General features: G+C 45.8%; 1 protein-coding gene across 6 annotated transcripts in view; it reads right to left on the bottom strand.

Moving 5' to 3' along the window:
* The window catches only part of LOC114047093 (bcl-2-like protein 1), a 45,764-nt gene extending 32,759 nt beyond the window's left edge, over positions 1-13,005 (bottom strand). Inside the window, exons 1-2 of one of the 6 annotated variants that reach the window (XM_027867809.1) lie at positions 12,900-13,005; positions 10,814-11,468 (exon numbers count right to left, since the gene is read on the bottom strand). In XM_027867809.1, coding sequence (XP_027723610.1) covers positions 10,814-11,359 — 546 coding nt within the window. In that variant the 5' untranslated portion in view covers positions 11,360-11,468; positions 12,900-13,005. Of the gene's footprint in view, positions 1-10,813; positions 11,469-11,577; positions 11,674-11,738; positions 11,875-11,954; positions 12,197-12,758; positions 12,876-12,899 lie in introns of those variants that run through there. The other 5 variants (XM_027867808.1, XM_027867807.1, XM_027867811.1 and 2 more) reach the window with 5 other exon arrangements.
* Positions 13,006-13,649: the final 644 nt, after the last annotated feature.

Here is a 13,649-nt window from a genome sequence, read left to right as displayed (position 1 = left end):
CTCTAAGCTCTATGAGGGCTGTGTCTGTCTTACTTAAATTTTGTTATCTTTATGAGTGCCCGGCATAAGGCTCCACCTATTACAAATTTTTTTTTGGGGGGAGGAGGGTTTGAAGAAAAAAAATTACAAGTCAGGGCCTCAAGTTGACTCTCTTCTAGCAAGCCTTTTCTGGTTGAAATGTCAACTCAGCACATGGACCTTAGCCCCTCCTGACTTCTTCAAGTACTTAGGAGTCTATATTATACATTTGCCTTTCAATCCTGTTATACATCAACATGAACAACATGCATTCTCTAATTAAATGATTAACTCTTTGGTGCAGGGACTAAGTCTTAAACTTCTTTTAGGGTCCACATGACACCTACCCTTTCAGTCATTTTTCAGTCGTGTCCGACTGTTCATGATCCCATTTGGGATTTTTCTTGGAGTGGTTTGCCATTTCCTTCTCCAGCCCTCAGATGAGAAAACTGAGGCAGAGTTAAGTGACTTGCCCAGGGTCACACAGCTAATAAGTGTATGAGACCAGATTTGAACTCAGTAAAAGGAGTCTTCCTGACACTATGCCCAGCACTCTCTCCAATGCACTACCTAGCTGCTCCCTACACCTACCTAGTACAGTGTTATGGGAATGCTTAGTACATATGTAGTAAACTAAATTGAACCTGTCTAGCCAAAAGTGATACGAGTTTTAGTCCTCTCTCCTGGTTCTCCAAACCATTTGACTGCTCCTTCTCAGTCTCTTTTCCTGCATCTTCATCCAGGTCACATCCACTAACCATGGATGTCCATGGGGCTCTTTCCTGGATCCTCTACTCTTTTCCCTCCATACTATTTCACTTGGTGATCTCATCAGTTCCCATGGATTCGATTATGTTCTCTATGCTGATAATTGTCAAATCTACTTACCCAGCCCAAACCTCTCTCTTGACCTGCAGTCTCACATCTCTAACTGCCTAGTGGACATCTAGAACTGGATGTTCTGTAAACATCTTAAACTCAACATGCCCAAAACCAAACTCATTATCTTTTCTTCTTCCTAATTTCCCTATTACTTTGGAGGGCACCACCATCCTCCTAAATCACTCCGACTTGAAATCTAGGTGTCATCCTAGACTCCTCACTCCCCTCCCCCCATCCAATCTTGCTAAAGCCTATCAATTTTATCTTTATAACATCTCTTACTTATGTCCCTTTCTTGCCTCTGACACCGTCACCGCTATAGTACAGGCCCTTATCACCTTATGCCTGGGCAGTTGCATCAGCCTGTTAATCTATGAAGCCCACTCCAGACTATCTTCCACTAATCTGTCAGAGTGATCTTCTTAAAGCACAAGTAAGATCACGTCACACATACCCCCTCCCCCACTCAACAAACTCCAGTGGCTCCCTATCACTCCATGAACACACACACACACACACACACACACACACACACACACACAGCCTTTTGCCAGGACTCTATGAACCACTGACACTAACCTTCTTGTTCTTTGAACAAGATGCTCTATTTCCCAATTTCTAAGCATTTTCACTGGCTGTTCCCCCATACCCAGAATCCTCTCCTTTCTCATCTCTACCTCTTAGGTTCCTTCAAGTTCCCAGCTAAAATCTCACCTTTTATAGGAAGCCTTTCTTAATCCCCCTCAATTGCATCCTCCCTCTATTGATTATCTCAAGTTTATGGGCTGTATTGTTGCTTGTACACAGTTGTTTGCACCTTGTCTCCCCCATTAGATGGCAAGAACTCCTTGAAAGCAGGGTACTGTCTTTTCTATATCTATCCCCAGCACAATGACTGGCACATAGTATGTACAATAAATGTTTACTGACTCTCTGTATTCAGTACTTGAATTTAACCTACTATATCTGATATAGCCTGAAATGATGTCTCTTGCAGGTGCAGATATCTGATGACACCTATAAACTCTATGAATAGCCCTGAAGTAATGTAGCTAGCCTTAAAGAGAGAGAGTAGTGTAAGATAAAGTCACCATTGCCCATAGAAGTGAAAGAGTTTGTAAGGGTATGAATGCCTTTGCAGATTAAGTTAGCATCAGAGCTATTAACCAAAGCTGACCAAAAGTAGTGAAAGGGACACTGTTTAAGGCCACGAGCATTCTGTAAAATTATGCCAGTGGTATTACTACCCCTTAACTCAGCCTACCCCATCCTCAGCTTGTTAGCGAGTTTTCAATAATGAAAGGGGTGCCCTGGCCTCTAAAACACAGTCCAGAACCAAAGGACCTATTGGGAAGGGAGACACCTGAGGCCTCTCTGAATCAAAGTTTCAATGGGACCAATGAAGGGGCCAATCATTAGGGAAGAGAATCAGGATCTTTGGAAGGGACACTATATTTCTGAACAGCCTGCCTAGTCTACATTGAACAAAAATATAAGGGAATAAGTTGGGAAGGGGAGTTTCTCTTTCAAACAGATCAAAGAATCTGAGAATGGTGTGAATTCTAATACAGTTCATAGCAGCCTAATTTGCTATCATTCATTAGCTATCCAACAGACGAACTAACTCCTCAGCCTTTGTAACCCACTCCTGGAGAGTTTGGGAAAAGCTCAGCAGACTAAGTTCTATCTCTTTGCCCTCTGTACAATGTCTCCTCAATCAAAATTTTTATCTTCCAAATGTAACTCTTAGGTGATCCACTGTCAGGGTCTTTGGATGATTAATTGACAGATGATTTGGGGAGATACAAATAGCCCAAATGTATCTCTTGGATTAGCACAGTACAAACTGGAATCTCCTGAGTGACAGAACCAAAAAGAACCCAGGAATACTGAACCTCATAGCCTCACACACCCAGGCAATGTGGCCTCTGGCACAAACTTTTCTCAAATGAACTGAAAGAACAGAGGAGAGTTCATTTACTGGCTCATTAGTCATTCAACAAACATATATTAACCAATAACTATTCACAAGGCCTTCTGCTTGGTGTGGTGGTAGATATAATGATGAATATAAGATAGCCCTTGCCAGTAGGAGAATTCAAAGGAAAAGAGTCACAAAGGACCACGCACAGACCAGAGGGGAAAGCAGAGGGTGCAGAGAATACCCGGGCCAGGAGGAAAGGGCTGGGGGGATGGGAGGGGGGAAAAGATGCCAAGTGCCCAGAAGAGAGAGTGACATTCGAGGCACTACTTTTCAGTTTCCACTTTCTCGTCAGAAGGAATCCTGCCACTTAGCTGGGACAGGAAAGTGGTTATGGAAGTCATTGCAATGGCATTTCCTGACAGGCTACAGAAAAAAACCCTCCCATTTTGGAGCCAGCTAGCAACAGCCTTATGCAATGAGCCCAGTTTTCTATCACAATGACAGACAAGCCCAAGACTTGATCCTGGCCTGATAATTTCACTAGGCAGCACTGGCAGTAGATAGACAGGAGTTCTAAGTCCAAAGGAGCAAGACGGACCTAGAATCTGGGGACAAGGTCAAGAAATCTGCCCTCAGGGGCAGCTAGGTGGCACAGTGGATAGAGCATTGGCCCTGGAGTCAAAGGACCTGAGTTCAAATGCAGCCTCACACACTTGACACTTACTAGCTGTGTGACCCTGGGCAAGTCATTTAACCCCACTGTCTAGCAAAAAAAAAAAAAGTTGCCCCCTCTCAACCAGAAACTTCAAGAATCACACTCAGAGTTTAAGCCTGGAAGGACCTTGGAGGTCTGATTCAACTCCCTCAGGCCTTGGGAGTTAGGTGATTTGACAAAATCACACACAGCTAGTTAGTGATATATCAAGGACTAGAACCTTTTGGCTCCTGGTTCAGGGAACTCTTCCACATTTATGTTGCCTCAACATATAATGAAAAAAATTAGTTGTACTCTACCCTGAACTGTAATCTGGGGATACTTTACTTCTGAGATTATTTTGTTTCTTATGAGTTAATAGAAAACATTCACCAGAAAATATAATATAAATTATGATTTTAAAAATCATATTATGTTCTGAGTGAAGCAATGCTCAGCATCAACAAGAGTTTGCTGAATTCCTACTATCTGCTAGCCCTATTAACACTGTAATGGCAAATACCACAGGATAAGTGATAGGCATGGAATCTAAAAAGATTACGAAGAATGTGTTGCTACCTCCAGCAATATTCTGGAGATCAATTCTTCTCAGTTGGTACTGGTTAAAAACAAAATGTTGAAAAGTTCAACTGGTTAAGCCACACTAGTTTGACAGAAATGTGGGAAGAATATTCAGCTCCAGGAGGGGTGATAGAAAGACAGGGACATTCATACAATTTTAATAGAACGTGAATTGATACAACCATTCTGGAAAGCAATTTTGAATTATACTATGAAAGCAACTAAAATGTTCATATACTTTGATCCAAAAATACCAGTACTGCTCATATACTATAAGGTCAATGGTAAAAAGAAAGGTCCATATTTATAACAAAATATTCATAGCAGTACTTTTGGTAGTTAGCAAAGAACTGGAAACAAATCAGGAGCTCATCAACTAGGCAGGTAATGGATAAAAAGTGTGTGTGGATGTAATGGAATATTGGTGCAGAGAAAAAATGATGACTATGAAGTATTCTGAGAAGCAGAGGAAGAACTGTATGAATTGATACAAAGTAAGCAGCTAGGTAGTGCAGTGGATAGAGCACTGGGCTTGGAATCAGGAAAACTCATGTTCATGAGTTCAACCAGGCCTCTAACACCTGCTAGCTGTGTGAGCCTGGGCAAGTCACTTAACCCTGTTTGCCTCAGTTCTTCATCTTTGCTTCAGCTGAAGCAAATGGCAAACCACTCCAGTAGCTTTGCCAAGAAAACCTCAAATGGGGTCATGAAGAGTAGGACACAACCGAAGAAGAAGAACAACAACAAAGTAAGCAAATCCAGGAAAATAATACACACAATGACAACAATGGGAAATGGAAAGAACAAAACAAGTGCTGTGAAAAGTCCTGCCCCTCTCTTTTTTTGCAGAAAGGCACAATTATGGGGAATGAGTGCTGCGTGTCAGATTTTTGTGACATTAGTTTTGCTGAACTACTCCAATTTTTCCCCCTTTTTAAAACTTTTTTTTATCATTTATTATAAGAGTGGATCTTGGGGTGGGGCATATTGGGAAATGTTGGTAATATAAACACAAAAGCTAATAAGAATTTTTTAAAAAATCAAACAAAAAGAACATCCAACTTCCTATCACTAACTTTGTTAATCAAAGATCCTTTTAATTAATCATTTTGTTTCCTAAGTGAACTTCCCATGAGCAATGGGAGTTTCTACACATGGGTTCTTTGGTCAACTGTACCCATCAACATAGATGAATAAATTGGCATTTTTATTACTAAAGAAGTTTGTAGTGAGCTGATCAACTAAGGTGAATCAATTCTGATAATCCCTGGGAGAACAGATAAAAATGAGTTTCAGAACCTGCAAAGCAGAGGACTGGACCCTGGAACCTATGGTGACCTTGTAAATGGGCAGCTAGCCTATGACAGGTCAAAAATGACCTCTCCTACCCTTACCCACTACAATACAAAGAGGAGGCTCACCCACCTCGTGGGACTGCTGTAGGAGGGGCTTGCCTTTCTGAAGGCTGGGAGTAGGGTGAAGATAACTTAGACTGGGGAGAAACTAAAGTCAGAAGTGGAGAGATTCCTTCCAAAGCGAGCCTTGTTGGGATCATGTTTGTGGGTATTAGATTGTGAGCTCTTTGAAGGCAGGAACTGTCTTTTGCCTATTTTTAGGGGCTTTGCACAGTGTGTGGCACATAGTAGGAGCTTAATAAATTTTTATGGATTGGTGGTAGTGGTGTTTTTAGTGGGGGAGAATGCTTAAGGGCAACAATCTGCTTCTGCAGAATGATAGTTCATTGGAAATCACCCCTAAATCTACCTAAAACACCGAAGTTGCTTGAAGAAACTCCCTGTAAGGAGATACAACAGGCAATGAATGTGATTGAAGAGGGGGTACCCAAATTACAGACTGGTATCGATCTGGAGTAAGAGAAAAGAGAGGGAGGAAGGTGGCAGGAAAGATTAGTCATCTAAACCAACCTGCCGACAGCCCAATCCCAAGACCAAGTGATTCTTACCAACTCCTTTGTAGAATCCCTAAAAAACTTTTTCAAGGATTTTCCAAAGGCATTTAGGAAGAGCCCACCTGGTAAATTAGGTGCTGTGGGGGGGTTCTGTGGAGTTCAGAAAACCCTGTGATGCTAACAGAGTTTTAAAAAGATCTCCCAAAAGTGAATGCCCAGCAGGCCTGGCAGTCAAAGGGGAAGTACCAGCAACACTTCCGCCTCCATCACAGAACCTGAATGAGATGTTCAAAATTTCCAGGTTTGGGGTTTCTGATGGGGTTTCCCTGAGAAAACCACAAAATTACCAACAGCTGCCAAGAAATGCAAAAGTCTGCATGGTAGCACTAAAGGAGGGAAGCCTACAGAAACTGAGAGACCACAAAGCCAAGAAGCCCAAGGGCAAAGATCTAATTTCTCCATCCAAAACACCACTTTGAATGAACAATAATCACTCATATTTGCATAGAGCTTTATAATTTATAAAACTCTTTCTTCACAACAGCTCAGTGAGAGGCAACTTAATATAACTAAGTAGTTTTATCTCCATTTTACAGATAAAGAATTGGCATCAAGGAAGTGAAGACTTCCTTGCTTAAGGTCACAAACCAAGCAGCAAGCCTAGAACCCACATATTCTAATTCCAAGTCCAGAGCTCTAGCAACTACACCCAGCTGGTGTACAAAAGTCTATTAAGGGTTTCACAAAAGTCTATTAAGATGGAGAGTTTAAGTTTCCCTCAATTATCATCACGTTGTCATCCATGTATAATAATGGAATTTCCCCTCCCTTCAAGGCTCAGATCCCCACCTAATCATTGGTCCTGGGCATAGACAGCAATGACTCAAGTTGCTTCCTGAGTAATAACTGCAAGGGTGAAACTCGGCTTCTTTGGGGAAGCAGGACAGCCCATTCTGTTCTAAGAAAGGCTCTTACTCCATAATTAATGCAGATGCATTACCCCTTAATCTACATCCTTTATTGGAGTCTTCTCTCTGCCCTGGATGCTGGGTATTATTATCCCATTTTACAGGCAGGAGAAACCTACTCACAAACAGGTTCAACATCTCGCTTAGGTTACCAAGCAGAGAGGCAGTGGTATGGCTAAGAATAAAACCTGGGGAATACACAACCCCAATCTTTGGCCCTCTACCTCCTGACCCAGTCACAATTAAGTAGAAATATACTGAACAGTCTTCCTCCTCACACTATACCCACCTCCATTCCCATAGCCCCCTGCACAGACAGAGCCGCCAGTTATTCATGGGGATTACAAGAAATTTCGGTTTCGGAGAAAGAAAAATCAGTTCAAATGAGGGCATAACCCTAAGAACTAAACACTACCCCTACCCTTTCCTGAACTAGACAGAGTATTATTTGGGGCATGGCTTTGGGCTCTTCCTGATTCATAATGTAAACACAATAGGATTTAAAGCCAGAAGGAATCTTAGAGATCATCTATTCTAATCCTCTGGATTTTACAAGAGGAAGCTGAGGCACAGAGATGCAGAGCACTATAATGGAAAGAACAGATTTAGTCAGAAGATTTGGGTTTAAATTTTAGACTTGCCATCCATTTACTACCTGTGAGGCCTTGGGCAGGTCGAAACCTCTTTTGGACTTCAGTCTTTTCATCTGACCTGGGGATTGGCCTAAATGATCTCTGAAGTTCCACCCAGCTCACATCCTACCTAAAAATGACTTATTCTCAACTACAATCTTAGTTATAACTCTAAATCCAGTGTTCCTGAATCCTGGTAAATTCTGCAGATTCCTAGAAATCCAGGACTGTGTGTCCATGGAGAAGGCAGAAGACCTTTACAATGCTTTTACTTGGTTGGTTTACCCCTCTTCCCTCCCAAGGGGCTCAGCATCCTGATGCTGAGCCCAAGAGTGGATGATAGATCAGTACTATACACTACATCTCAGGAAAGGTGTGATGGTGTGATGAAAAGTACACTGGGAGTTAAGAGACCTGGTTTTTTTTTTTTTTTCCATATTCTGACACTTACTGTGTGACCTCAGGCAATTTGCTTCCCTTCTCAGAGCATCAGTGTCTTTCTCTGTAAAAGGAGGCTGCACTACAAGATCTCTAGGGTCCCTTCCAAGCCTAAAGGCCTATCAAACCTGGGGTGTATCGATTAGCATTCTGGCCTCTCAATGAAGCAATCTTAGTTCAAATCTTGGTAAAACTTTAGTTTTCATCCTAGGCAGTGTGGTAAAATGAAAAGAACATTGGCTTTGGAGTCAGAGGACCAGATTGTGGATCCTAGTTCCGCTACTTATTACTTGTATGGCTTTGGGAAAGTCAATTTACCTCTTCAGGCCTGAGTTTCCTCATGTGTATGTGTGTGTGTGTGGGGGGGGGGATGATGATGATTATGAGAGACTAGATGACTTCTGAAGTCCCTTTTAGCTTATAGTTCTATAGGATTTCCAATTTTAGGGGAAGAGAAAAAGGGAAGAAACAATATAAACAAAGCTTAACTCTTGTGCAGAGTGGCACCATCCAGCCTTCTCAATGCCTTTGGGCCCTAGATCTAAGATTATATTAAAAGGACATAGTGCCTGCCACTTAGCACAGTGCCTGGTACACAGTTAAGTGCTTAATAACTGCAAATCAATTGACTGACAGACTGCTTAGTACAGTGTACAGAGTTGGTACTTAATAATTGCTTGTTTCCTTCCCTTCCTTCCTCCCATATAGATCCTATTCTTGGTAACTTATGTACCCTGGAAAGCCTAGGCAGAGCTCTACACAGGCAGGGATCCAGGTGATCCTTCCTTGGCTGCTGACTGGCTACAAATGGCACAACTCATGGGGCAATGTCACAATAGGACAAGGGTCAGAAGGAAATGGTGCACGTTCCCCACCAAGAGTTGCCACAGAGGATATATCTGAGCCAGTGGAATCCTGTCCCTCCTGTAATCAGCTGAACAAATATTTGCCCCAAAAGACAAGCTAAGCAGGAGGGCAAGCTGCACAATCAACAGGAACCATTTAATCATTATCCCCAAAGGAGTTCATTTACAGAGTAGATTTCCAGGGCTGGGTCAGCCAGCCGGGGGAGAGGGTCACAGAGTCACCTAGGCCCCAGTTCAATCTCCTCCCTTTAAAATGGAGGTGGAAACAGGATTATGGAGAAAACAATGGATACCTAAATACTGGCTGGGGGAGGTTTTGGACAGGCTGAATAGAGATGAGTGAGTGATCCCTTTAGCAACTTCAGAAGGCTCAAACTATAGTTCTAAGACTGCCACACCCTGGGCACAGCCTCGGAACAATCACATTCCTCACATTCCAGAGTCCATGGTACAGCTACTCCCTTTCACCTCAGCTCCTTCAATCAATCTCTTATTTTTGAAAATATGCTGGATTTCCTGGGACTCCTGAGAAGTCTGCAAGCTAATGGAATACTTGTACCTGCTCCCAAGCAATGAGAGAAAGGAAGATGGGCTGGGATAGGCCTTTGGCCCCACACACCTCCCCCTCCACAACTTTATGACTTAGTAAAATGTGTGATGTTTAAGTCACCTAACCTGTCTGGGCCTCTCCTTCAACATCTACAAAACTAAAGGATTGTATATGCTCTTTAAGGTCTCTTCTAGCTCAAAAATATAGGACCCTATGCAAAGTTCGGATTTCACTCTTCTTAGGCAATACAGGGATAAGAGGTAGTGAACAAGAGTTGCTTTTTCCTGGGAGAAGCAGAATTAATTGTTGCTTCTGAGTTCTTTGGCCTTGGTCCTAGCCTCAGTAGCAGAGTGCTCTGAGCAGAACCAACAGGACCCTTTCTGAAAGAAGAAAATTGGGGGATGAGGTGGGAGAAAGAGTATGGCAGTTCAGCTGCTGTTTACTAACTAACCTCAGGCAGTGCACAATTTATACAGCATGACACAGCAACAGCTCAGCAAATTGACAGATCATGTGAAAAGTTGCACATAATGAAGAATTACAGAGCAGTGCCAGGCACAACCAGAATCCTGAGGGGCATGGCCCACTTTATCCTAAAAATCTATAGCCATCTTTGAGTCACTGAGTCTCCTGCCTAGCCAGACCCACTCTCCGCTTTAGTCCCATGTCTAAAGGCCCCTTTTCTGCTCTGGTAGGGAAATACAAAGAACAGGGAACGAGGGCTCCCAGAAGTATTCCTACTAGGGGCCAAAGTCTTGGATTTGTATCCTGCATCTGCCATGAATTAGAATGTCACTTTGGTCAAGTGATTTGACTTCAACTTTCTCATCTGTGAGATGATGGAGTTGAAAACTAGATTATTCTGAAAGGATCTTACAGCTCTAAATCCTATAATCAGTCTATGAGAAAAGTACAGGTCAACTATGGGGTTTACTTGTGAAGTAAACAGAACCTTGAGTTTTCAGAGGGAAAAAGCTCACCAAAATAACTTCCCTTGCTTTCCCTGATACTTCCCAGTGCTTGGGACAAAAGGAATGAACCAACTAACTTCAATTGTGAGACAGTGTCCTTCAGGATGAGCACTGGCCTACAGAGGCTCTCAAGATTTTCAAAGCTTAGTCAGCCTATCCATTAAAGGATGGGGCCTGGTTTCTAGACAACTACTCCTTAAGATAAAGACACTAAAAATACAAATGGTGTTTGCCTATTCATTGGTATGTGCTCCTCAATGCCCACAATGTTTACCCAACACAACAGCTTGACTTGTACTACATGTTAGAAAAATTTGGGGATATCTCTAGCCAGAGACTAGGGAGAAGAGAGAAGCAGAAAGGGGTCCCTGGTCCTTACCCAACCGCCATTTTCTTGGATCCAAGGGTCTAGGTGGTCATCCAAGTAAGTGGCCATCCAGGAGGTGATTCGTCCTACCAAGACTTCCATCTCCTTATCCACGCTTTCCACACACAGTGCCCCTCCGAAGGAGAAGAATGCCACAATTCGGCCCCAGTTCACCCCATCCCGAAAGAGTTCATTCACTACCTGCTCAAAGCTCTGATAAGCCGTCCCTGGAGTGATGTGGAGCTGGGATGTCAGGTCACTGAAGGCCCGTCGGTACCGGAGTTCAAATTCATCTCCTGCCTCCCTCAAAGCTTGCTTCACAGCAGCCACTGGTATTGTCTCATGGGCATCCAGGCTGCTGCTGTGTCCTGTGGCCCCACTCACTGCATGGCTGTCAGCAGGGTGCCAAGAGGGGCTACCATTCACAGTACTAGGTATTTCTGTCCCTTCTGGGGCCTCAGTCCTATTCTCATCTTCAAACTGACTCCAACTGTATCCTTTCTGTGAGAGCTTGTAAGAAAGAAAGTCAACCACCAGCTCCCGGTTGCCGTGTGACATTTTTACATCAGGAATGGGCTGATCCAGTTCATTGTCCAAAGCACCTGCTCTCTGGGTCTGGGATCTGTTTGACAATTCTCTTCTGAGATTCAGGGCAAAAATGCTGGTTCTGAACAGAGAGAGAAAGTGAGAGAGAACTTAAGGGGGGGGAAAAACGCAAAGGCCCCATCCACCCTACCGTATCTTATTCACCCTCCCAAGGTTCTAGGTTTTCTTACAGATCTCAGTAATTTTCCATCTATCTTTCAAGAGACCGGGACTGAGTAAGACTGAAAACCCACATCTAGGAACCGATCCTCAGACTGGGCTCTCCACTGATTATCACCTCCTCTCGGAAATGCCCCTTCCACCCGCACCATCCCCCCACCCCAGGAATAACCTTGCATTCAAATCAGCTGTCTGAGCCCGGGTCAGGGAGGCTGGAAGCGCCGGCCCCCTCCCCCCGGGCTGCAGGTTCGGACCCCAGGAGCCGGTGCTCTCACTCCCCCTCCATCGCCCGCACTGAGAGAGGGCAGCGCTCAGCCGCGCTCCCGGCCCCCGGGGCAGAGCCCGGCCCCCTCGCCGATCATGCCCGCCCCTCCGTGCTCCGGCCTACCGGCGGGGCGAGCGGAAAGGCTCCCGGGCCCAGGCCGACTCGCCGGAGGTGTGTGTAGCTGGGGCTGGTGTTTAGTTTGTGGTTTTGTGATGATGTTTTGTGAGCGTCTGTTGTTTTAATTTAATTTAAAGGGCCCAGCCCCGGGGGAGGCTGCTCAATGGCAGCCGGCTTTCCGAGGGTGGGTCCTCAGCGCCGGTGCCTTATCCCTTTTTCCCTTCCCCAAGGCCGGGGAAGCGCCGGTGGGCCCGGAGCCAGCGCGCTTTCCTTCTCCCCGCACCCTGCAAACGTCCTCGAGACCGAGGGGCGCCCCGGGTGGGCTCGGGGCCGGCTCCGATCGCCCCTGGCAGCGTCCGAGCATCATGGCTGCCGGCGCTTCAGACAAAGGAGCCGGAGTCCGGGCCGGGGGGCTTCGGCTGCCCGGGGGCGCCCGGCTTCGACCTGCGTGGGCCCCGCTTCTCCCCAGCTTTTCTTTCGCGGGGGTCCCGGCCGGGATCCCGGGACTCCTTCCCCAGCCCTCGGCTCCACAGCGCCGCCCGCCGGGGAGGTGCGGCCGGGCCCAGCCCGAGCCACCCACGTTGCCGGGCAACCGCCTTCCTTTCCTCCTGGAGCCCCCCGGACCTCAGCACAGACTGGAGGGAGGGGGAGGAGGGGGCGTCCCGCCCCCCCGATCTCCCGGCGGCTCCGCCCCCCGACGGCCAATCAGAGAGGTGGTCAGGGCAGGGGGCGGGACACGAAGGCCTCCATGCCGCCCTCCGATTGGGCGCGGTGCCCGTCACGCACCCCCCCCCCGGGCGGCGCGCTCACCTGCGAGCCCCACGAGTAAAGGGGGGGCGACATCCCCTCCCCCGCCTGCGTTGTCCCAACAGCCGAAGGGCTCTTGTCGGCCGATCTCCCGGCAGCGAGCTGAGAGCAGGTGGCCTGCGCGCTTCCCTGTCGACTGCCTACCTGACTGGCCTTCTCTCCCAGAGTTTGATTCCAGGCGGACCCGGCCTCAGTTTCCCTCGAAAGAGGCCGGGGGAACTTGCGAGCTCAGCCACTTCCGGTGCCTTGGCAGCGCGCGCGTGCCCGAGACGTAGATGGGAGCGCGCACTCCGAGGCCGCCCCCCCAACCATGGAAAGGAGGGAGAGAGAGAGACAGAGAGAGGGAGAGAGGGAGAGAGAGGGAGAGAGGGAGAGAGAGGGAGAGGGAGAGCTCCCCTTGCGGGCCATGTGGAGTAGTGACCAAATATCTCTTTGCATTGGGCTAACTTCTCATTCATTAACTCCATTCATTCATGATTGGTGGCCTGGAAGGGACCTTAGAGGTCACAATTCATTTCACTAACACTTAAAAGTTTTTTGTTCTTTATTTCAATAAAATTCAATAAATATTAAGCGCCTACTATGTGCCATGCACTTTGATAAGTGCTGGGATTTGTTTGCACTCCTATTTTAACATTGGCACTATGGCTTATTTATAGCTTAATTTTTCAAATATTTCTCTTCAATGTGAGATGAATGAAGACCTGGTCTAGACTTGAGTAGAAAGAGATCCCACAGATCTACATTGGGAAAACTGCAGTATTCTCAATGTTGCCAAGATGCCACAGCTGCAAAAGACCACCTTCCTAGCAGCAACATTCTTCCATTTATAATGTATGACTTTGTATATACATGACCAGGGATGTGGCCAATCACAGTGAGTGCAAGGGCAAA

Source organism: Vombatus ursinus, unplaced genomic scaffold (genome assembly GCF_900497805.2).
Source record: "Vombatus ursinus unplaced genomic scaffold, bare-nosed wombat genome assembly UNPS02014786.1, whole genome shotgun sequence".
Taxonomy (NCBI): Eukaryota; Metazoa; Chordata; class Mammalia; order Diprotodontia; family Vombatidae; genus Vombatus; species Vombatus ursinus.
The sequence above is the reverse complement of the archived record's forward strand: the minus strand, read 5'-3'. Positions and strand labels throughout refer to the sequence as shown.